This window comes from Rhea americana, unplaced genomic scaffold (genome assembly GCF_003343005.1).
Source record: "Rhea americana isolate MKP2758 unplaced genomic scaffold, rheAme1 scaffold_68, whole genome shotgun sequence".
NCBI lineage: Eukaryota > Metazoa > Chordata > Aves > Rheiformes > Rheidae > Rhea > Rhea americana.
In genome coordinates, this window is record NW_028186845.1 from 3768301 (window position 1) to 3791775 (window position 23475).

At 38.6% G+C, this 23475-nt stretch overlaps 1 protein-coding gene across 1 annotated transcript in view; it reads left to right on the forward strand.

The window, feature by feature from the left end:
- Positions 1 to 20067, forward strand: part of SBNO1 (strawberry notch homolog 1) — a 33227-nt gene extending 13160 nt beyond the window's left edge. Inside the window, exons 8-32 of the mRNA XM_085321075.1 lie at positions 761 to 894; positions 1038 to 1128; positions 2026 to 2187; positions 2387 to 2522; positions 2599 to 2704; positions 3966 to 4119; positions 5745 to 5927; positions 6120 to 6217; positions 6920 to 7071; positions 7733 to 7930; positions 8205 to 8375; positions 8461 to 8630; positions 9597 to 9728; positions 11003 to 11138; positions 11577 to 11689; positions 11791 to 11862; positions 12328 to 12427; positions 13040 to 13114; positions 13380 to 13526; positions 13602 to 13696; positions 13872 to 13964; positions 14438 to 14575; positions 15108 to 15184; positions 15998 to 16191; positions 17081 to 20067. Of these exons, the coding sequence (XP_085177201.1) occupies positions 761 to 894; positions 1038 to 1128; positions 2026 to 2187; positions 2387 to 2522; positions 2599 to 2704; positions 3966 to 4119; positions 5745 to 5927; positions 6120 to 6217; positions 6920 to 7071; positions 7733 to 7930; positions 8205 to 8375; positions 8461 to 8630; positions 9597 to 9728; positions 11003 to 11138; positions 11577 to 11689; positions 11791 to 11862; positions 12328 to 12427; positions 13040 to 13114; positions 13380 to 13526; positions 13602 to 13696; positions 13872 to 13964; positions 14438 to 14575; positions 15108 to 15184; positions 15998 to 16191; positions 17081 to 17223 (3270 nt within the window). The 3' untranslated portion in view covers positions 17224 to 20067. The remainder of the gene's footprint in view (positions 1 to 760; positions 895 to 1037; positions 1129 to 2025; positions 2188 to 2386; positions 2523 to 2598; positions 2705 to 3965; positions 4120 to 5744; positions 5928 to 6119; positions 6218 to 6919; positions 7072 to 7732; positions 7931 to 8204; positions 8376 to 8460; positions 8631 to 9596; positions 9729 to 11002; positions 11139 to 11576; positions 11690 to 11790; positions 11863 to 12327; positions 12428 to 13039; positions 13115 to 13379; positions 13527 to 13601; positions 13697 to 13871; positions 13965 to 14437; positions 14576 to 15107; positions 15185 to 15997; positions 16192 to 17080) is intronic.
- Positions 20068 to 23475: the final 3408 nt, after the last annotated feature.

Sequence of the window (23475 nt, forward strand, 5' to 3'; positions counted from 1 at the left end):
AGCAGCAGCCGAAAAAGCCGGTGTTGTTGGATGTCACTGGGAAAGGGAATTGAGAGCAAGATTGGGGGGTGTTTTGCTGCTACCTAAAAACCTTAGCGGGCCTGTGTCTGGTATTTCGTGTGTGTGTTTCTAGTCTCTGCCCTTCAAGGAGAAAGGTAGTGGAACTAAGGCAACTAAAATCATCATCATAAAAAAGAAATTGCCTCAGGAAGAAAGACTAAAAAGCCTGGGACTTCTCAGGTTGGAGATAGAAAAATGGAGGAGGATAACATCAAATACACAATGAAGAAGGCAGTGGATTGGCCAAACATGGAACTGTCCATCAAATCACAAAAAACAAGAACTTGATGAAACTGGTAGCAGTTTGGTTCAAAACTGATAAAAGAATACTTTACACAGTAGGTAGTTAATATCTGGAGCTTGCTGCTAGAAGAGGCTATGGAGGCATGTATCAGTGGGTTCAAAAAAGCAGTTGGAAAAAATGGTGGACAGCAGTCTGTTCATGGACACGAAAAGGACTAGACAGGGATATATCTTTTACAGCGTTTTGGGATGCTGAGGAAAGAAAGAAATGGACCACAAAGTAGTTGACTCGTGATCTCCCTAAATTATGTCCTGTCTTGCTGCTAGAGACTGAGTGCTTAGCCAAGTGGACAACTGGTCTCATCTAGTAGGATGTGTCATATGATTGCTCATTTCTGACAATCCATAGTGATGTGTTTTGGAGAATGAATACAAGTTTTTGTTCTTTCTCCTACAGCAACATGAAACATTCCTGCCTAATGGAGACAGAGCTGGATTCTTGATAGGTGATGGTGCTGGTGTAGGAAAAGGAAGGACCATAGCTGGAATAATCTATGAAAATTACTTGTTAGGCAGAAAAAGAGCAGTCTGGTAAGCGTGTCAGGATTTGTTAGAGCAAACACGACAGTGACTATTTAAATTCATTGTAATCTGTCTTCAGACAAATGTTTTGGATAACTGCTTTTTAAACTTTTGCTGTAACTTGAAGTTTTTGCTTTGTTTTATATCTTCAGGTTTAGCGTGTCAAATGATCTGAAATATGATGCTGAAAGAGACTTGAGAGATATTGGAGCAAAAAACATTTTGGTTCATTCATTAAACAAGGTGTGGAAACTTTTTACTATGTACAGTTGAGGCAAAACTTTAGGTACGCTTGTGTGACAAGTTGTGCATGTTAACTGTTTTAAGAGTAAGACTGTTCTAATTAAACTTACTGTCTAGATCTTGTTTGACAGGCCTTAATCTTGTGAAGAACCACACAATGCTTTAATCATGTAAAAGGCCCCTTGTAGGATTAACCCTTAGCATGTTTTTTTGAAACATTAGTCTTCAAGCCAGTAGTGTCAGTACTGGCTTGAATATTTTCTAGAAGCTGAAATGCACCTTAAATCTTGTAGATCTGGTATTTTTCTTATTCCACCATCCCCAGTGCTCATTTTATATGTACTTAGTGTGATACTTCAATAAAAGCTGAGAAAGTCTATTATTCATGAATCAGTAGCATGTGAAGTTATTTTCAGAGATTGCATCTGTATGTAGTTAGCCATTAGTATAAAATGCAAAGAGAAATTAGTGGCTGAATTCACTGTCTGAACTTAAAGTTCATTTTAAGTTAGTATTCTTGCTTTGTTTTAAGACTTCACAAAGCTTCTAGGAAATTGTCATTTACAGTAGCAACTATAAATGCATTTGACCTATTAGTTCTAAGTGATGCATTGAAACTTAAATGTTAGTTGTATTTAACTTAAACCGTGTAGTTGAACTTAGCTGCTAACCTTTAGAGGCCTCAGATCTAGTCGTCTTTAAGTAAAGCACAGTCCATATAACTTCTTAACCAAATTTCCATATGCCAGCTATGCCCTAGTCATGACCTGGGGATTCAGGGGATTTAAAGAATACAAACCTCAAGCCTGAGATCACCAGTATGCCTTAATCCTGTGGTAGGCAGATCTGAGGAGGGATCTGTTTGAAATAATTTCTGTAACTTATCTTTTATTGCAGTTCAAGTATGGAAAAATTTCTTCAAAACATAATGGAAGTGTGAAGAAAGGTGTCATTTTTGCCACCTATTCTTCTCTTATTGGTGAAAGTCAGTCTGGTGGTAAATACAAAACCAGATTAAAGCAGCTTCTTCACTGGTGTGGTGAAGACTTTGATGGAGTTGTATCCTTTATCTTGAGTTCAACTGACTGTAACTGAATTGTTATTTAAGTTTACGTGTTTAAAGATGGTCTAATTTTTATCTGTTGTTGCTTCTATGTATCATTATTTATTCATGATAGTAATGGATTGTGTGCATGCTCTGGCACTAGCAATTAACTTTTTTTTAAAAAAAAAAACTTTTTCCTTAATTAACGTTCAGATTGTATTTGATGAGTGTCATAAAGCTAAGAATTTGTGTCCTGTTGGTTCATCAAAACCAACAAAAACAGGTCTGGCTGTGTTGGAACTTCAGAATAAACTTCCAAAAGCTAGGGTTGTTTATGCTAGTGCCACAGGTATGTACTACTTGGTTTATATTAAATGTCTGTATGCTTTTTAGTGGCCTTAGTACAGACTGTGTTCTTCTCTTAGGTGCATCTGAGCCAAGAAATATGGCATATATGAACCGTCTTGGAATATGGGGTGAAGGAACTCCATTTAGGGAATTCAGTGACTTTATTCAGGCTGTTGAAAGAAGGTAATATTTTTAAAGAGCTCTAGCAATAGCACATATGGTTGCGATTGACTTTGCTTTCCAGTTCCTTTGTCTTCACTTGCTGAGTCCTCTGCAAACTCATCTTGTCATACTAAAAACTCTCTGCCTCTAGTTTCTAAATCTAGCAAAAATTCCATTTATCTTATGTGCTGAGAGCTGGGATGTTTCCCTCATTCACAGAAAATTTTGCAAGTTTTAGAAGTTGACTGGGAAAATAGCTCTTCTAAAGTGGGTGTTATAACATTGTCATGAAAACATGCTCTATGTGCTCTGTATAGTCAATAACACGTTATAAGTAGAAGCCTTTTTAATGTTTATGCATTCAGCTTATGCAGTTTAATGGGAAGAAGTCATGTTCTTATACTTTCTGACATAAGACTCCAGAGAAATTATGTATTCTGTTGCTTGTGCTGTGCAGGCTTGTAAGTTAAAAGGGTGCTTCATACTTCAGAACCTGTAAAGAAAACTAAAGCTGAGAGGTCAGTAGCAAATGCTACTGCTGCATTGTTTGGTAGATGAATGTTTTAATATTTTCTGTTTTGTGGGCTTGAAGGATTTTGTACACTTCAGAATGCTACAGTAGAGCTTAGTATGCATCTTCTTGCATACCATCTACATGATGCATGGTTTTTCTAGACTGTGCAAGTGTAGCCTCCGCTTCATTACTGAGTACATATCAAATGAATAATAATGAAATTACAGGCCCAAGCTTGTGAGTCTGTTAGCTTTGCAGTTGACTTCTGTGTTCTCAAGGTATTGCTGAAGGTTTGCTGCTGTTGAAAGGAACTTAGTTACCTACTAGTTCAGTTATTTTTCACTGAGTATGAATCTGAATAACTTAATACAACCTGTATCCATATTTTAAATACCCAGGGAAGTTCATAAAATTACAATACAAGGGTGTTTAGATAGATAGATAGATCCACTTCATTATCGGATTACACTTTGTAAGATAATATCTCCTAATGCGTGTTAGGTCACTCACAAAAAGTACTGTTTGAGTATTCTTATCTGTTAGGATGTAGTTATACTCACAGGGCGGAGGTACGGTTTTGTATGGAGTCTAAGCTTCTAGACCACCTGATTCAGTGCGTTTAACCAAACAGCATTAATGGTTTTGAAAATATATTTCTTTGTATCTGTAAGCATGCTATTTACTTCTAAAGCACTTCAGTTTTTTTTTCTAACAAGTTCTTGCTTTTGAAAATGCTAACATTAACTCAGATTTGTTTGTTTGTTTTAGGGGTGTTGGTGCTATGGAAATAGTTGCTATGGATATGAAACTGCGAGGAATGTACATAGCAAGACAGTTGAGTTTTTCAGGTGTAACTTTCAAAATTGACGAAGTTCTGCTTTCACAGGACTATGTTAAAATGTACAATAAATCTGTGAAATTGGTAAGACTACTTCTTAAAATTCACTTATCTTGAATTATGATGCTCTTGGAGTTGCGTGTAATATGATCTCTGTGAAAGACATAAATGGCACCTACTTGTCTCACTTTAGTGTAAAGTTGTCCCTGTTTAAAACTTTAAGAGCTTTTGATCTGAGCTATTAAGTTCAGTTTTGGGTATCTTCCAATGTTTGCCAGACCCACTGACTACTAACAGTGCTTCAGGGACCTGCACTGTGGTAGCCTAAGATAAAGCTGATCATCTGTTGGTCATATTTGACCCTTCAGTTCCTCTGATTCTGCTTTAGGGAACTAAGCTGAAAACAAGCTATAAAGCTTGACTTGGCACTAGACAGACTGCACGCATTACTTCATTAGATAGAGTATGTACTTTTCGGTTAAACAGGGTTAGGGATAGTTTTACTTATACAGCAGAGCAGATCCAAAGCATCCAAGCTAAGAATCACAGAATCGGTAAGGTTGGAAGGGACCTCTGGAGATCGTCTAGTCCAAGCTCCCCGCTCAGCAGGGTCACCTAGAGCATGTTAGACAGGGTTGCATCTAGGTGGGCCTTGAAGATCTCCAGAGAAGGAGACTCCACAACCTCTCTGGGCAACCTCTTCCAGTGCTCTGACACTCTCACAGTGAAGAAATTCCCCCTCACGTTCAGGTGGAACTTCCTGTGCTTCAATTTCTGCCCATTGCCTCTTGTCCTGTCACACGGGACAACTGAAAAGAGTTTGGCCCCATCCCCTTGACACCCTCCCTTCAGGTACTTATACACATTGGTAAGATCCCCGCCTCAGTCTTCTCTTCCCCAGGCTAAAGGGGCCCAGCTCTCTCTAAGGCTCCCCGTCCCTTTTTTATTTTCATTTATTCTCCTGCTAGTTCTGTTTTGTGTTGTTCTTATTTGTTCTGCTCATGTGCTTTTCCTGAGAGCATGTTCTTTGTACAGCACCATTAGTGTATTTAATAGAAAGCATTTTTTCCTTTGAACATAGACTGAAATGAGCAGGATCTTTACCTGCTTAACAGGTGCTTATGCAATAAATACTGAGTCATGCTTAGCTGCAATAATTAAAATTTATCTTTCAGGCAGGTATAATATCAGCTTTTAAACAGCATTTCATTTTGAGTGTTGCTTAAGAATCAGTAAACTAATGTGCAAAACTTACTTTACCTAATCTCATGCAGAAACCTGGCTTTAATATTCTTGTCTAATACAAGTTGAAAAGATATAGCAATGCTCCTCTTAAAATGAAGACGGTGTTTTTTTTTTTTGGAGGGGGGTCTTGACTTATACTTAATTATGGGCAGTTCTTTTTCATTTCTTACCCTGAGCATACCCTCCATATTAATGGAGAAACTAAATAATCAGAAAATATTGGATATGTTTGCTTTGGTAGTAGTGTAAGTGTATCTGCTTTTCATTATGAGAGCAATTATGTTTTTAACTTGATGAGACATAACTGCTGTTTTCTTTATTGTGAGCTTTATTTGATGTATAATGAGCTTCCTTGACTTGCAGTGCTACAGGACTTTTAAACTCTGCTTCTATCTCACTTTGGACATTTTATCTGTTTAGCCTTGAAATGCAGCATGTAAAACAACTAACACTCTCTTCTTCAGTGGGTTAGTGCCAGAGAGAGGTTTCAACAAGCAGCTGATCTTATTGATGCAGAACAACGAATGAAGAAGTCCATGTGGGGTCAGTTTTGGTCAGCCCATCAGAGGTTTTTCAAGTACCTTTGCATAGCGTCTAAAGTGAAGAGGGTAGTACAGCTAGCTCGAGAAGAAATCAAAAATGGAAAAGTAAGTTGGTGAAGACCTTTAAGTTAATTTATTTTTTGAAAAAGGACTTTTTCTTTATAATATTTTCAAAGGCATGGTAGTAGCATGCTTCTGTATTTTCTGGCATTGAAGCTATTTAATGAGCAAAAATGCAGGCAGAAATAAATTTATAAGTTAGTCTGTGACAGTATCTTTTATTCATTTGTCCTTTAGTGTGTTGTTATTGGACTACAGTCAACAGGAGAAGCAAGGACATTAGAAGCTTTGGAGGAAGGTGGTGGTGAACTGAATGACTTTGTATCTACAGCAAAGTAAGATTTGAAAGTTTCAGAACTGTCCTTTCTGAAATAAGCTTCTGAATCCAGCATTTCATTCTTTCACATGCAAAAGATGCGCCAAATCTCAGGAAGCTGGGTTCTCTTTGGTACCTGTGTCCTTTGCTTAAGGTACCTGTACCTAAAATCTGATAGTACTGCTCACACGAACCACTGGCTAAGTTGCTAGTTCTGCTTTTGCCATGTTACATGATGTTCTCAAGTGTGAACAGCTTGTACTGTTCTACTAAAACTTAAGGGAGAGAGAAAGACTTGTATGCTGCAATTGTGCCAAAATCTATTACAACCCTGACTTTGCTTATTTTAAGCAGATGAGCTGGATGTGACCATGAGAATACCTTGCTGAATGTTTAAGTGGCAGATTAAAATAATACCAAACCTTGAGCAGTAAGAAGGTGTCAGTAACAATAACACTAGATATCAAACCCAATGTTTTAAATTGCTAAATATGAGATCTTAAAAGGTATATGTAACAGTGCTGTAAAGTAAATGTCTTCTATTACTTTTACATACGTGACAAATACAGTAATATAGGTGATAATTATCCAGGGTGCTTCTGTAATGGCATTCACAAGGGAAAAAGTCTTGAGAGTAGTCAAGCAAGCTGTTAAAATGTTAGAGATTTCTACTTTAAATAAATGCAAATTGGACTGAAGAACACTTTTTCTTCTTAAACAGAGGAGTATTCCAGTCTCTCATTGAAAAGCACTTTCCAGCTCCTGACAGGAAGAAGCTGTTTAGCTTGTTGGGAATTGACTTGACTGCTCAAAGTAATAACAATTCACCTAGAGACAGTCCTTGCAAGGAAAACAAAATAAAGAAACGGAAAGGTAACGTTTACGTTATGTACACTACTGCCATAGAGAAAACAGTAACTTTAGAACTGCCTGAAAGAGAACTCTAGAAAAAGAGGTGTAAATATCAATACCAACATTCATGAAAGTATGTATTATAAGTCTAAGATTTATATTACAAGCTTCTGTTAGTTTTAAAGTCAGCTGCTGAGGTAATGTAATCTGTGATTTCTAGTTACTTCTTTTTAGCCAAAAAATTGGGCTGATGTAATATAGGACTTCGTCTCAAAGTAACTTGCAGAGGTAAGCTTTTTTCTGGAAAAGGTGAAACCTGCTGATGTTTTTACTCAGCCTCTTGAAAAAGACAAGCCTAAACGCTGCCTTCTTCCCCCCGTGTGCACATACACGCACATGTGTGCACACATGATAATATCCTTTTTTCCAAAAAGATGATTATAAAAGCAATGGGAGAAACCCAGTATGTTGAGAGTGCTTTCTGAAGACTTGGTTAGATTTCTTAAAAAAAAAAAAAAAAAGGGGGGGGGGGAAGAAAAGAAAAGTGTTAAAACAATTCTGTTCTTAGAAGCTGAACATTTTTCACCTAGAGTGCAGTGGTAGTAAAACAACTCTCAGAAGCAGGCCAGAAGGTCTAAACTAGCTTTTTTTTTTTCTTTTTCTCCTGGGGTGGTGGAATTAGGTGAAGAAATAACCAGAGAAGCCAAAAAAGCTCGTAAAACAGGTGGTCTTGCAGGTAGCAGCTCTGATGAGAGTGAAAGTGAGTCAGATGCTTCAGACAACGAAGAAAGTGACAACGAGAGCTCCAAATTTTTGAGTTCTGGAGATGATGACGACTTCAACCCGTTTAGAGATGAATCCAGTGAAGATGATGAAGATGGTAAGGCAGTTTGTTCTATCGTGTATGTAACTATACTTGCAAATTTAAAGCTTTTCAGTGATCCATGTATAGAAGACTATATCATAAGTAGTTGGAAATTTAATTCTGATGAGACTGGGATTATTTCTAGAGTGTTTATTTGCAGCTCCCTTAGGTAGATTTTTATGCACTAAAGTTCTGACTAGTCAGCTTTTGTAGTGAGAGCATACTTTTTAAAGGATGAGTCACTTAATAAATGCTTGAAATGTTTTGAAAATGTCTTATTTAACCTCAGATCCCTGGCTAATTAGAAAAGACCATAAGAAAAACAAAGAAAAGAAAAAGAAGAAAAGTATAGACCCAGATTCTATTCAAAGTGCCTTATTAGCTTCTGGTCTTGGATCAAAACGACCTAGCTGTTTCACTTCTACCGTTGGTACCACCACTTCTAGTACCAACACATCAGGTAAGAATAAGTTTCTTCAGCATTGATTCACTTTCTTAGCAATTAGGCAGTGAACTTTTAAATTTTAGTTTCTTTTAAATTTCAGCAAACAGTAATACAAACAGCAGCTTTGTAACAAGTCAGGATGCTGTCGAAAGGGCCCAACAGATGAAAAAAGAACTGCTTGATAAACTGGAAAAGTTGGCTGAAGATCTTCCACCTAATACACTGGATGAGCTTATAGATGAACTTGGTGGTCCTGAAAATGTTGCAGAGGTGTGTTGACGTTTGCACTTAGAGAAACTTGCTTTTTTTTCTTCTATATTGCATGTTACCTTCTAGCTGCAGTATATCAGTGTTGTCATTCTCTTTCAAGGTTTGTATGGCCAAACTATATATTAAAGAACTTGTTTATCAACTTCGAGCAGCAATCTTGCAAGTATAAGAATATAGGGCTGTGGCACTGAATGCCTCTGAATTAGAGAAACTTGAAGATTGTGTTAGAATACAGATAAGAGCTTTGGATTGGTAAATAGTGCTAGTTTGTTTTCCCTTCTGTTCTACATATTGTTATAGCTAGTTGTAGTCAGTTTTTAAAGCTGATGTGTGAGAGATGGTGCGGTGTAACTTGATCTTCCTAGGCAGCAAAAGTGAACTTTTATAATAAAAATGTAGTTATGAAAAGCCTGAGTGATATTTTTCCTCAATTATAGAAACATCTCTAATAAGCTACCTGTGTAAATCAAACATTGTGATTAAAAAGATCCTGTTAAAATTGGTGACAACCTTGCTGCCATTTTAGCTTATTTTTGTAGTATTCTTAATGTGTGTCAGTGTTAAGCTTTTTTTCTTAATGTCCCTGTCCTCAGGAATAAAATAAGCTGCTACTACTTGACAGCCTTTTGTACGCTAATAGGCATTAGACTTCAGTTCAAGACACGATTACTGCAGTAGCATATTAAACTTTAATTACTAGCATCTCTGCTATGGACAGTAGTGTGCTGCAGTGTCGCTTCTACATAGAAATGCTTTTTGTTGTACTTTTCCCTGAGTTGCTTCTAAATAAGTGTTCTACATAGCAGATTATAGCATCAGTCAAAACTAATCCAGATAGTTTTGTGCTAGGAGTAAATTACGGACTCGATTTTTGAAGCTGATGTATGGTTCTGTTGCTTGACTATCTTGCTCGTGTAATAATTTTGGCAGTGCCATAATGACCTTGTATTCCCTCTTATTTTAAAGATGACAGGCCGCAAAGGGAGAGTTGTAAGTAATGATGATGGCAGCATATCGTATGAGTCAAGATCTGAACTTGATGTGCCCGTTGAAATTCTTAACATCACAGAAAAGCAGAGGTTCATGGATGGAGATAAGGTAATTCTTAAGGAGGTACAACTTAGAACTTGCCAGATGATCTACGTGGACTGATAGCTTAAGTTATTCAGATTGTGGCGGTGCTATTATCTCTCAGTGACTTCTTAAGTACAAGAAGCCAAGTGCTAGGTAGAAAGGATTTGCTGTTCACTACTGTGTATTTTGTTCTTCAAACCTGTATGTTCAGTAGTCCTATCTAGCATGTGGTTGCAGCATGCTTTAAAGGTCAGGCTGTAGTTCAAGTGAATGAGGAAGCTAACTTTTAGGTTTTGACCTATTTCTTCTTGAAGTGGGTGCATGTGTATACCAAACTTAAATCCTTCAAAATATTCTTCTAACAGAATAGCATGTATAAAAAGGCAGATAAACCCTCCATGTCTTTGATTCCTTTCTCTGGATTACTGTGTACCTCTGTCACCGAAGTGACAGAATTGGGAGAAGGGGAAAAATGCTGCCTAACTTGGTATGAGTGGGAGAAAAGCTCAGTGAAAGGCTGAAGGGGAAAGAATGTGAGGTGTTTACCTTAGTAAGGATTGAGAGAAGTAATGCTGCCAAGACTGGTAGCTTTTATCCTCTAAACACTCTGAAAGGAAAATACTGTGAAATAATTCTACTGTGTAGAATTGAAGCTGATGAAAGTTTGGTTTGGGTTTTTTTCTGTTTGCTCTCCTTTTTTGTGGTTTGTTTGGGATATGTTACCACAAGAGGGCAAATCAAGTAAATGTAGCTATTACATAGAACTCCTTTGGTCTGTTCCTACAGTTCAGAGGAAATACTCATGTTCTTGTAAGTGACTTGCACACAGTCTGAACACTTGCATTCTTTCAAGGCAAATGCATTCACATACAAGAATGGCCATATCGTCTTTCATGCATACAGCATTAGCAGTGACTTTTGTCCTGTGTCACTTGCTATCACAGCAAGTCTCTTCTGTCCCTCCCCTTTTCTTTCTAAAGCGCAGCCCAGCATCACAGGAACCTGCCTCTCAGATTGGCAAGACTGCGGCATATTGCCATTCTCAACTTGCACGGAAGGATGTTACTGAGAAGTGGAGACCACTCCTTTCTCTCTGTTAGCGTTTCTAATTTTGATAAAGAGAAATGACCTCCCCACCCCCCCGCCCTTCTTGAGATAGTAAGGCCACATGATAGTGATAGTGTTCCGGACCAATATTATTAGTAATTCTGGAATTAGATTTTTTTTTTTCCTTTAAATTAAAACTGAAGCTTGATCTTGGATTTCGTGCTAACTACCAATTTCTTTCTTAATAAAAGAACATAGCCATAATCTCGGAAGCTGCCAGTTCTGGTATCTCGTTGCAAGCAGATCGTAGAGCTAAGAATCAGAGGCGAAGAGTTCATATGACTCTGGAGTTGCCATGGAGTGCAGATAGAGCAATACAGCAGTTTGGTAAATAATATTTTTTAAATCTTTTTCCCCACCAAATTCAATGAGACTGAACTTATTGCTAATTCATGGTAAATAAAATGACTGAGTAACCTCTTAAGGACCATTCTGATCTCCTTTACCCAAGGCAGGATTAGCTGTGTCTGTAGCCATAGCTAATAGTCTCTGAAGTTTTGAAAGAAACCTAGTAAACAAAAACTTACACTGCAGCTTAACTGAATAGTTCTGTGCTTATAAAACCGTGGTATGAAGTTGCCACAAATCCAGAGTATCTGTATACACACTTCTATTGCAGCATTTACACCAGGAACTTCTTTTCAGCAGGATTCAGTTCTAGCTATTTTTTTTTTACTATCCACAGTTCAGAGATGTTATGCTTTATTAGAAATGTTCAGTGAAGTGGGACTTATTTAATAAATGTGCTTCTACTTAATTATCCAGGAAGAACTCATAGATCCAACCAAGTGACTGCTCCAGAGTATGTATTCCTAATTTCTGAGTTGGCAGGAGAGCAAAGATTTGCATCTATAGTTGCAAAAAGACTGGAGAGTTTGGTAAGACTATTTGAAGAAATCCGATCTTTACCTTAAAATAAAACTTAAATTCTTTTTTTTTTTTTTTAATTTGATTTAATTACAAAGATGTGTTTTAACAGGGGGCCCTCACTCATGGTGACAGACGAGCTACAGAAACTCGAGACCTCAGCAGATTCAATTTTGACAACAAGGTGATGATTCCATTTCTGTCTGAAAGTTCACGCTGTAGTGCTTATTGTCCACAAGTGGTCTGTGAAAGAAATACTTTTTCAATCTTCTATGAATTGTTTTACTTTCTTTTAACTGTAACTTTTTTGGTAGGCTTCTTTTAGACAAAAACTATCCTGTTTTTGTTTGTGAAACCAATGAAAACACAACTTTGTACGTAAATCTCTATTTACTAAAAATCCCAGTCTTAAGCATATGGTATGTGTCCTTTCAATCACAATTAAAAGAAGAATTTGGCAATTATAATTAGAAACTAAAACTGTTGTTCATATAATGTAGTTTATAACTGAAACTAGTAAGCAGTTCCACCGTTTTACTGTTAAATAGTAGAGAGAAGTACTTTGCTATGAATAAAAAGTGTCGGACCCGTGTGTGCTGAGGCACAAACACTCGGACACACTTAAGGCAACTTTCTCTTTCTTTTGCAGTATGGAAGAAATGCTTTAGAGATTGTTATGAAATCCATTGTGAACTTAGACTCTCCAATGGTGTCTCCACCTCCTGATTTTCCTGGAGACTTTTTCAAAGGTAAGTATAATTCACTGACTGCAATCACTACTTTCTGATCATTCTCAGGTATGTAAAGTGCAAATAACTTTGGTAGAAAGTGGCTCAGATCAGTACTCACTGGGTATAATTCTTGTGTACTGCACTGAGTTTTGAAATTCAGGTATAATCCAAGATATATGAACACTCTCAATTGAAAGTGAGTTCTGCACACTGACTGTTTGAAGCGAGTAGTAAGTCTAGATTAGTCACTTTGACAGCTATCATCAACTGAAGGGAACACAAGTTTCTTCTCTGTATCTGTTTGGCCAGAGTACTACATACAGTTCTTTAATTTTCCCATTATTAGTTGTAATGCATGTGTATAGTGCCATTAGTAGTTTCTTACCTGTGGGGGGTGTGTGTGTGTGTGAAGTTTTTAGTGTTGTTTTGTTTGGTTTGGTGGGTTCTTTTGTGGAAGGACAGAAAAGCAAAACAGAACCTTGCCATCAGTGTTAAGTAAAAATCACAAGTGTTTGGGGAGTCAGAAGTTTTGGAGTTAGATCTTGAAAAAAGATTCCTGAACAAGCTGTTGCTTGCTTTATTTTTAGATGATGAAGCAGCTGTGGTCTCTAACTCTTTTCCTTTTCTTAGATGTTCGCCAGGGATTGATTGGCGTAGGCCTGATAAATGTAGAAGACAGATCTGGAATTTTAACGCTTGATAAAGGTATCCATTTTTGTGCATCTTTAGAATGTCACTAAGAAAAATCACTTGCCTCTTGTAAATCATGGTAATGGATTCCTAAATATCAGAATTGAAGTTGTAACTATCTTAAACAAAAAAACACTACTTTCTTGGAGAACTCAGTGTTTTCCTTGCTCTTAAGAGAATGAATTTGAATATTTTTGAGACCCTTTAAAAACTGATTGAAAGCTTGTTTTTGTTAAATTTAATCTCTTTGACCTAATATACTACTATTTTTTTCTTCCAGATTATAACAATATAGGAAAATTTCTGAATAGAATTCTTGGTATGGAAGTACATCAGCAGAATGCTTTATTCCAGTATTTTTCTGACACGCTAAATGCAGTTATTCAAAATGCTAAAAAGAATGGAAGATATGATATGGGCATCTTAGGTGAGTAAACCAATTTCCTATTATTGTACTTATGTAAGAGAAAAGAAGCAGAATAACTCTATCTTTCCTTTTAAGATTTGGGCTCTGGGGATGAGAAAGTAAGGAAGGCAGATGTTAAGAAGTTTCTAACTCCAGGATATTCCACCTCTGGACATGTAGAACTGTATACAGTAAGTTAATCCTGTGTCGTCTTTACACTTTTGGTTGCTGTTAAGTTCTTAAAACACTGCAGTGAGCTAAGCTTACACCTTTTACTGAGCAAGGGGTTTTTTGTTGTTCTGTTTGTTTTGGTAACTGTTCCAAAACATACTCTCATTTAAATATCCCTGGCTGCTTCTCTTCTAGATCAGTGTAGAGAGAGGAATGTCTTGGGAGGAAGCAACTAAGATCTGGGCAGAACAGACAGGACCAGATGATGGTTTTTATTTATCATTACAGGTAACATTCTTGTATATCTCTTCATGTGTTCAGATTACTTGTTCTAGGGCTATCCCAGGAAACTGTATCCTTAAAAAAAAAAAAAAAAAAAAGTGTAACATCTAAATTAAAGTCATTGCTCAGTTTTATAAAATGCTTTCAGTCTTATTTTAGGGTTGATGTTAATCTTGTTTCCAGCTCTTAAAATGAAGCTCTTAATTCTTAATTGCTCAGAATTTGCTGATGAAACTGTGAGCCTAAATGAATAGCTTTTATTTAAGCATGCCTCAAGAAAGCAGATGCTTTCATTCTGAAGGAAACTCAAGATGCTGCTGGAGATTAGTGGTGCTATGTTTTAAAGCTGTCCTCATTACAATTATTTTTATTATTTATACACATGCACCATTAATCTGTAAAGAAAAAGAATACAGTATAGCATCACTTGAGGAAGATGTTGGAACTTAAATTTTTTGTATTTTTCTATTTTTTTCCAGATAAGAAATAACAAGAAAACTGCTATTCTAGTAAAAGAAGTGAATCCTAAAAAGAAGCTTTTTTTAGTGTACAGACCAAATACAGGGAAACAACTCAAACTAGAAACATGTGCAGACCTGAAAAAGAAATATAAGAAGGTAACCTTTAAACTGATATCACTTTTAAATTTAAGTGAAATTAGATGTGCTGAATTTTCAGAGTCTAGCAAGGGAAAGTCAAACTTCTATGTAAGGTGTGCAAACAGACTCTTAAAGTGATGTACAGTGTATTTTAAGTAATGATTCTGAAGGCTTAGCTGCTTGCTGCTACTGTTCTCTGGAATACTGCAGTAGATTATTTTGTTTAGAGGCTGGTAGTATGCCTGCCACTTCTGTTAAAACAAAAACAATTTAATGTTGTATTAAAAAAAAAAGGACAAAACTCTGAGATCAGATTGATTACTGGAAAAGTGTTGATGTTCTGCTCTGTTCAAGCATTTTGTTTGTCCTTAGATGAGGTTCCATTTCTGTTGGGCTGACTGAAATTATATATCTTATAGTAAAGACCAAATTGGGGAGGGGGTAAGGGAAGTGTTGTTTATTTTGCTATGCAAGTCTTTGTGTTTTTTGTCACCCCCTTCCCATTCCCCCCACCCACTCCATGTTTAAAAAAAAACCCCACCTTTTTCAGGTACCTTCTGAAGATGCTCTGCCGCACTGGTTAGAGCAGTACAACTCTTCTGCGGATACCTGTACCCATGCTTATTGGTTAGTATTTGTATCCATGTAGCTGCTCTAAAACAGTTTAAACTATTTAAACTATCATTTCTGTCTGTTTTCTGCAAGTCCTGTGAAATCTTGTATTTCTGACGTAAGAAAAGTGAGTCATGAGTCAAGTGAGTAAGCCCCATCCTTTGAGTGGAAGCATTAAGCTATGTGCTTACTCTTAAAGCTCTAGTGTTACAAGTTCTGAAGTTTAAATTGTACTCCAGTGGAAGTATAGTGACCCAGGAGTGGCTTGTGCTTTGGTAAGTGACTGGATCTGATCTATTTTTGTGATAGGACGGTTCAGCATTATTTGAGGAAAATGCTTATTTGAGTTATGCTTGATCTCCGTGCAGAGATCAGATGTGCAGAGATCAGATGTTCAGAAGCAGCTGCTCTTGCACTGTTTCTCCTAAGTGTCTCTAAAAGCACAACAGCTGGTGTCTTACCTCCTGTGGAACAGCCCAACTGGTTGAAATTTCAAATTATTACCAGGGTGAAATTTACTGATCAGATACCGGTTTCTTATGTAACAGAGTAAGGTTTTCAGATGATTTAAACTAGTGGTATCTTTGGCTTAGAGCTGTCTCTTCATTTTGAAGATGTGATCCTAAGTAGGCTTACGTGTCCCTAAAGCTTTCACGGTAAAGAGGAATTTTATGGCTGTGGATAAAGTACCTTCACCTTATTCTGTACTTGAAGCACTCAGTCTGACTTCTGTTGAATGCATGTTAAATAACTTTGTCTCACTTTAAACTGAACTGGATACCTCTTGTCTGCAGTGTTCTTCTGACCTTTTTTTCTCTCCTCCTCTAGGAGAGGCAATTGTAAGAAGGCAGGCTTGGGGTTAGTTTGTGAGGTAGGACTCCGCTGTCGAACCTACTATGTCTTGTGTGGTTCAGTATTGAGCGTCTGGACGAAAGTAGAAGGCGTTCTAGCCTCTGTCAGTGGCACAAATGTGAAAATGCAAATAGTTCGTCTAAGAACAGAAGATGGGCAGAGGATTGTTGGTAAGTGGCTTGTCTGCTCCTTTAATTCCAATGAGAGTGGAAGGGAGTTGGAACTTGCAGGTCGCTCCGTGTTGAGTCTTGTGTGGGAGACACTGTGCTTACAAAGAAATGGTTTGCCTGTTTGTGTGTGTCTCGAGGGAGGGCAAGAATACAAATGTTAATCTCTATTTGTAGTGCAAGCTTTTTTTAGAGTCAGGTTAAAGGAAGAATCTTCAGCTAGGCTTTGGCATGCTTGTTCTCAACTTGAATATAAGTTGTATTTAAGTCCTTTTTAGCCTATTCCAGACAACCTACCTTTGAAACCAGGACTTCCACTGTTTCTCACTTCTAGCAAGGAATATTAAGCCCTTAAAAACATTAGCTTAAAAACATTAAGGTAAGCATTTTAAGTTGCATGTAGCCATAGTCCAGAATAGTTTAAAGATGATTATATCCTCCCTTGCTGTTTTTCTAGTGTTTTAAAAACAAACAAAAAAATCAAAACTTTTTAAAGCATGTAGTCTTGTCATGTGTACGGTCATGGCAGCTCCTACTCCAGTGACATCAAGATGCTGAAACAAGGTGTTTTGGGGTCTCTTCCTCCCTGTCTGCAAAAGCAAAAAAATAGCTAACTTCTGGTCTTAATGTTGCAGCAGGTAACACAAGAATAAAACAGTCTTGAAGTTATCGTTTTCCCTCAGCTACTTCATGACCTAAAGAATCTAATGACTTGTGAAGATAACTCTCTTATTTAGAATCAGAGTCTGTAGTTGTGCTTGATTAGACTTGTCATGGAAATTGTCACTATTGACTATTGCATAAATTAAACGGTGGAATCATCAGCCTGAGGTTTTAATGAACAAATTGTTTTCATGCTTATGAAACATAACTGATTTGTTGCTGTTTTCAGGTTTGATCATTCCTGCAAATTGTGTATCACCCCTCGTAAACCTCCTGTCAACGTCAGACCAGTCTCAACAGCTTGCAGTACAACAGCAGCAGATATGGCAGCAGCATCACCCACAAAGTATCACCAATTTCAACAATGCATGAGAGGACATACTACAGGTGTTGACTTTGGTGTTTGAGGAAAAGGCTGTAAAAGCATATCACTTGCATAAAAATCAGGGACAGATTCCAAAGAAATATAACTTTTTCAGTTCAGTTGTGTGCTCTCGAATACTTTGGGAATAAAGAGATCTAAAGGTTGGTAGAACTGAAAGCCAGCAGTTGTTTATGGTGGTGCATCTGTCTTTCCTTATGCTCTCTGTAGTGCTTCCTGTTTGCTTTTACTTTTGGCCTTTTAAGCTACAAACCACAATTTGTTTGAAAATGCTTGAAAATCCCCAAGCAGGCTTTATTTTTATCTTGTCATACAGTGCTCAGGGTTTAACGCAGTGCATCAATGCCATTGCTGTGGGAGATATCCTTGAATGCATGTATTGAGTATATATATAGAAAATATATATTGGGTTTTTCTCTTCAATTTATAAGTTTATAAAAGCATGAAACCTAGAGATTGCACATCATGCATTCAGGTTCCTTCCCAGTTTCTGTTTGACAGTGCATGTCTTTAGAAACGGGCGTGGACAGGATAAACACACACAACAGGAATTCAGAGAGAAACACAATCTTAGTTGTACAGCATTGGTTATTGCATTTTTATAGTGTTTATACCCAGGTGTTGCATTTTTTTCTGGTTCTCTCCTGGGGGTTATATATTTGAGTCTACAACATGTTCTTTTTGTGATAAACATCTTAAATTAAAATTAGTTCATTTTTAATGTATTAATGGTATTTCTAATGTGTACTGCAAAGATGGCTGGATGCCTGTTTTCCTTCAACTGAAGCATTTCCTTATTCCGAGGTGGTTATGGAAACTTAAGTGCAAATTCACTTCCATCTCGCGTACAATCTTATATTTTTTACTTCATTAATGTAATTTAATTTGTCACTTGTAAGATGAAACCTTACTTGAGCTGTAAATTAGAGAATGGGAAACACTTGAGGGTTCCGCTGTATGTGCTGTTTCTGTTACCCAGTAACTTGAATACTGTTTAATATGTTGTAAGACATTGTAGAGTTTATCTGGAGCTGTTTAAAAGAAATTGTAATGTACAAATGTGAATAGTCACTTATCTATAATATGGGTAAGTTTTGTTTTGCCTATAATAGTAGATGTTTATAAGAAAGTGAAGGACAATGTTTGTCATTTCTTGCTTGCACAGGTTGCACTATTGAAAAATTGAGATTGTATAAACCTGTCCAAAAACTACAAGATAACAATCTTGTAGATGTCAAATAAAAGTTATTGTACTAACAAGAAGTGGAGTCTTGTTTAGGCAATCACTGTATTCCAAAAAAAAAAAAAAAAACTAACAAGTTTGAACAATTGGAATTCAACAGGACTTGGCATGTTCTAGTCTGCTTTAACCAGGCTTCTGTCTTGCAGTCCAAATACTTCAACTGGTTAATGAGGCAAGGAATAAACTGTGTTTAAACTTTGATGCATATGTTAAGTACGGTTCACCTGACAGACCTGGTGCAGTAATGCATTGCAGCACATGTCACTTCTGTAAACGTGCAGTGAACCAGATTCAAGTAGAGGTTTTTCCGTGAGTAACTGGGGCCAGAAGTTCCATGACTTCAGGCTGAAGTGAGCTCCACTTCGTGGATAGTTTCGCCTGTAGTTTGGTTAACGCTGCCTGTGCCAGCACTCTAGTGCAATAACAGAGCTTGGGGTTGCGGGGGAAGGAAGTCTGCCTGCTTCCCTTGACTCGGCAGTCCGAAACGGTCAAGGGGACGATTCCCCCTCCACCCCGCGCACGCTTATGATTAAATGGAAATACAGTTCCAGAAGAAGTTGGCATGCTTGCTGTTGCTGTAGCAGCTGCTGTACTTCTGTGTAGCACTTGTGATGCAGGTTGTAGGTGTKTTTTTTTTTTTTTTTTCCCCCTCTTCCTTTTTCTTCCTTTTTCTTTTAATAATTCTCTGGTAGTAAAGGCAGGCTTACCTGAATGCTGTGATATCAGTAAGAGCTGATCTACATTCTAGAAGACTGTAGATCCAAAACAGTGTGGTGGGCCCACCCTTGGGCATTCTTTGGCATCCAGCCAGGAAAAGAAAAGGGGTTTTGAGAAGTACCTTGACAGGTTACTGTTACAACAGATTGTGCACTAGCTTACTAGGAACAGTAAGCAGTAGTATGATCAATCTTTTAAAATCAGCATAGAAATTTCTACCCTCTCAGACTATAATGTAGTATATTGGGCCTTAATCTTCAGTAAGTTGGTTCTAGGAGTAGTAGACTCACAAATAGTAATCTTGTAGCAAGTGGCTATTTCACTATACTCCAGTTCCAAAGTGCTCTTCTCAGCCCATTGTGCTAACTTTGTGTTGAGCAAATACTGAGTATTCTCTGTACTGGTAACTAAACCACACCTCTTTTCAGGGGGCTTGTAGTGTGCATACTGTTCATTCCAGCCCTTCTAACTTCCCAAGGACTTAGGTTCCCTGACTGGGGAGGAGGGATGGGAAATCCTCGTGGTTAGAGTGGAGATCTGTAGCAATTGTTCCTCTTCTGGTAATCAGTCCCCCCCCCCCACACACACACACACTTGCTCTCTTTGCCTGTTCCCTCCCACTTGCACTGTCAATGCCTTGGCTTTGTCATTTATTACTAACAAATCTGCATCTGTGGCTCCAGAGAGTTGTCTTCCCATTTTGTTGCTTAAAAATTACTTTTTTTTTTCTTTAAATCTTGATATTATAGCATTTTGGTTCCTGGAAGGCATTAGTACTGCTCACTTTGCATGCAAGAATTGCCACTGCAATTTTGTTTTGATAGTAGTTTTTTTCCTTGCATTAGCTGCTGGAAGTGATAAAATCTGAGGGGGGGGGGGGGGAAAGAACCAAGGACTACAAATAAAACTCTGGACAGGATAAGGAAGAACTACGTGGTATGCTCCTGGAGCACAGCCTAGAATTCAGACACTCTTGCACTGAGGAAAAAGGGGAGACCAGTTGTCCTAAATTGTCAGGCCAGGCGAGAATGATCACTGTCCCTGGTTTTGTCACTTGTGGGGCACTGACCTGCTTCAAACAAATCACCATCTGAAGCAGATGCAAAATTGAGAGAGGTCGCTGGTAATGTGAGTAAAGCTGAATGTATAATGCTGACAGTGATTTCTGTGCTGCTGGAGTCCTGGGAGCATGCTGTAGAAGGGGAACATACTATATGTGTGCATGTGTGTGTGTGTATATATATATATATACTTATACACACACACATATACACTCATACATGTATATATTCTAATTCAGTTGATTTAGGAATTGAGGGGAGAGGTTTTTTTTAAGCTCCTAAAGAGTCTGAACCTTGACCTGTTGACTAGTTTCATTTCCATGCTTAAGATATGCCTGATGAGCAAATGTAATTATAGCTCACTTAAAATTTGCTGTGCAGACTGGGTTTTTCAACTTTTTTTCAAAACACTGTTTTGTTAGCAACACACCTCTCATAAGGACGGATTGGTTCCCCCAAGATGCCCATTGTATTAGTGTGTGGAAGCATTTTCTTTGTAAATGAAGAAAATTCTGCAACCTGTAAACATTTCTCAGTTGAATTATCATTTTTTTTATATTTTTCTTTTGCATTTGGAATAAGTTTTGTTTAGATCCCATCGTTGTCTGTAAATATATAGAAAGAATATGTATGTATATAGAGATGTTAAAGGCTACTGAATTATTGAATGTAAATAACTTGGTTTTCTTTTTTTTTTCTTTTTTTTCTTTTTTTTTTCTTTTGTTCATGACCTTCCCAAGATGTATTCCTATTTTCTCAACTTTCTAAACTGGCAGTTTGTGTGTACTTTGAAATATATATAGCACATATAAAACTTCCAAGGGGTGTCTGCATACATTGTAGATGTTATATGTTGTCCTCATTTTTTTCAAAATTATCAATTGTCTGTCTTCCATGATTGTTTTGATGCTCTGTGTTTTTATTCTGTATTTTTAATGTATAATGCATTTTACTGAGATAAATTGCTTCCTGATGTGTTTTAGTAACTGGTACTGCTCTCTTGGTGCCTCTTTCAGAGAGAAACAAATACTCAAATGCTTATACCATTTTTATTTAGTCTTTTCAGTGCATTTCAGATCTTAAGATTAATCCTAGAAAAATTCCAATTTTCTGCCACGTAGTAATATCTCCAGTAGCAAAATTGATGAAGTCCTACAACAAGACTTTGTTGCAGAGAGCACTAGTTCCAAAGTCGAATACAGTGACAGCAGTGCTTGCCCACTATCCTGACGTGCAAAGGTATGACTGCTCTATCCAGCTTAAACGCTAACTGGCTTTAAAAGTACTCCACAAAGGCCGGTAATTTGGTGGTAGAAGAGATGCGGCTGTGGTAGAACATTTCCTGGGAAAGCTGTGAATATCCTGTAATGTGTAAACGTGCAAAATATAGGTAATGGGATTTCTTACCTTTGAGGAAAGGATGCATTTGTTTTAATTGCCAGGTGAAAACACAGATATTTAGAGCTAAGTTAGGGGCGGATGAGAAATCCCTTGAACTGCCTGTCTCGTTTAGCACTTCAGAATAAGCTGGCCGCCCGTCACACGGGCGCTGCCGTTCCCCTTCTGCTGGTGCCGCCGTGGGCCGCGTCCGTGCGTTTGTTCCCTGGATTCGTGCTCCGCAAAATCCCGTGGCTGGAGAGTCATTGCAAGAAGCATCCAGCTGCAAACAGCAACAAAACGCTCCGGGTAATTTCCACGGTCGATCTAAGCCAGGCAGCAAACGTGGGGAAACGGTGGGAGCGGGCGCGTCTCGTGCTCCGACTGCAGCCGCCGGTCCCTGCGCCGAATCCCGCGGTGGAGGCTGACGGAGTTGGCTCGAGCAGCGAAGCGCTGCGAGCACGAAGGGGTGCGAGACGCGGGAACCCTCCGGGGCCGACGCGGAGGCCGAGAGCGACGTTGGCCCGATTCGCCGCCAGCCTGTACCCCGAGTATGAAAAGTGACAACTCTTAATGGAGAAAAACACGAGGGAGGGAAGAAGCGAGCGGCAACGCGAGCGTCCCTCGGCGGCAGTTGCGACAGCTGAGGGCAGGTTCCTGCTGGAAGCTTATGCTAAATAGGCAGATGAATAGGAACCTAGCAAGAACGTTTTTGGTCTGATTGGCTTAACTGTTCCTGCCTTGGGCAAATCAGAGGCTGTAATAAGCTTCCAGAAGAGGAACAGAACAGGTTTAAGCTCAGGCCAAAGCTAGCGTAATCGATTATTGAGCTTCTTTGTCATGAGCCGAAGCAGCAAGTTTTCACCAGACTGCGCACTGCACGTACGAGGGGTGCTGACACTTATTTCAAGAAAAAATAATACGATTTCTGTGCTGTGCGGCCAGAGTAACGCGTCCGGTGCGCTTCCGCGGTCCGCTTGGCCAGTCTGGTAGTGACGCCCAGATTTAAACACGGTCTGCAATCCCTGAATACCTGAAACCATTTGCTTTAAGCTTTATGTTGTAGTTGCTAAGTTTGATTAGAGCTTCTGAACATAGTTGTGCTTAGGACATGACTTCTGTGAGACGGACTGCCTGCAGGGGGTGGTTTTCCTCCGTTTGAGTGGTACTGGGAAGAATAAGGAGACATTTCTGCTAACCTGTGCTAACACGTATATTTATGTGTCTCCTGCCCGATTTGGAGAGGGTAACTTTGGTAAAACGCCAGCTTCATTACAGGCACCGGATAGCATTTTTATTTGCCGATTTGTTTCTTAGTTATTCACGTAAAATCCCACGGCCTACTGAACTTTATTTGAGGCGAGCGTTCGCTGCCTCAGCACCTTCCAGCAGTCCTGCGGAGGGGCTGCGCCGCACCCCCGCGGTAACTTCTGCTGCGAGACTACCTCTGCGCCAAGGAGCCTCTGGGTTTTCTAAAGCAGGACTTCGCCGCGAGCGCGGCGTCGGCCTCCACCTCCGACAGCCCGCGGGGCGGAACGCCGGAGACGCTGCGCGGTTAGCTTGAATTGCCTGTGGCCTGTTTCACTGCTAATCCCAAGGGGAAGCGTTTGCCAAGGCGAAGGACGCACCGGCAGACCTGGGAGCGCCCGGCGATAACGCACTAGTGTGGAGGGACTTACGCGCCCCAGAACTACGAACTGTGGAACACAGTGAATTCTGTACTGATTTCTTCTTTTTTTTTTTTTTTATTTTTTTTTCCTTTTGGTAAAAACGTTAAATAAATTAAACTGGCTACTACTACAGCCTTTTTTCCTTTATTTTGCTATTGCGGAATTTAGCCACGT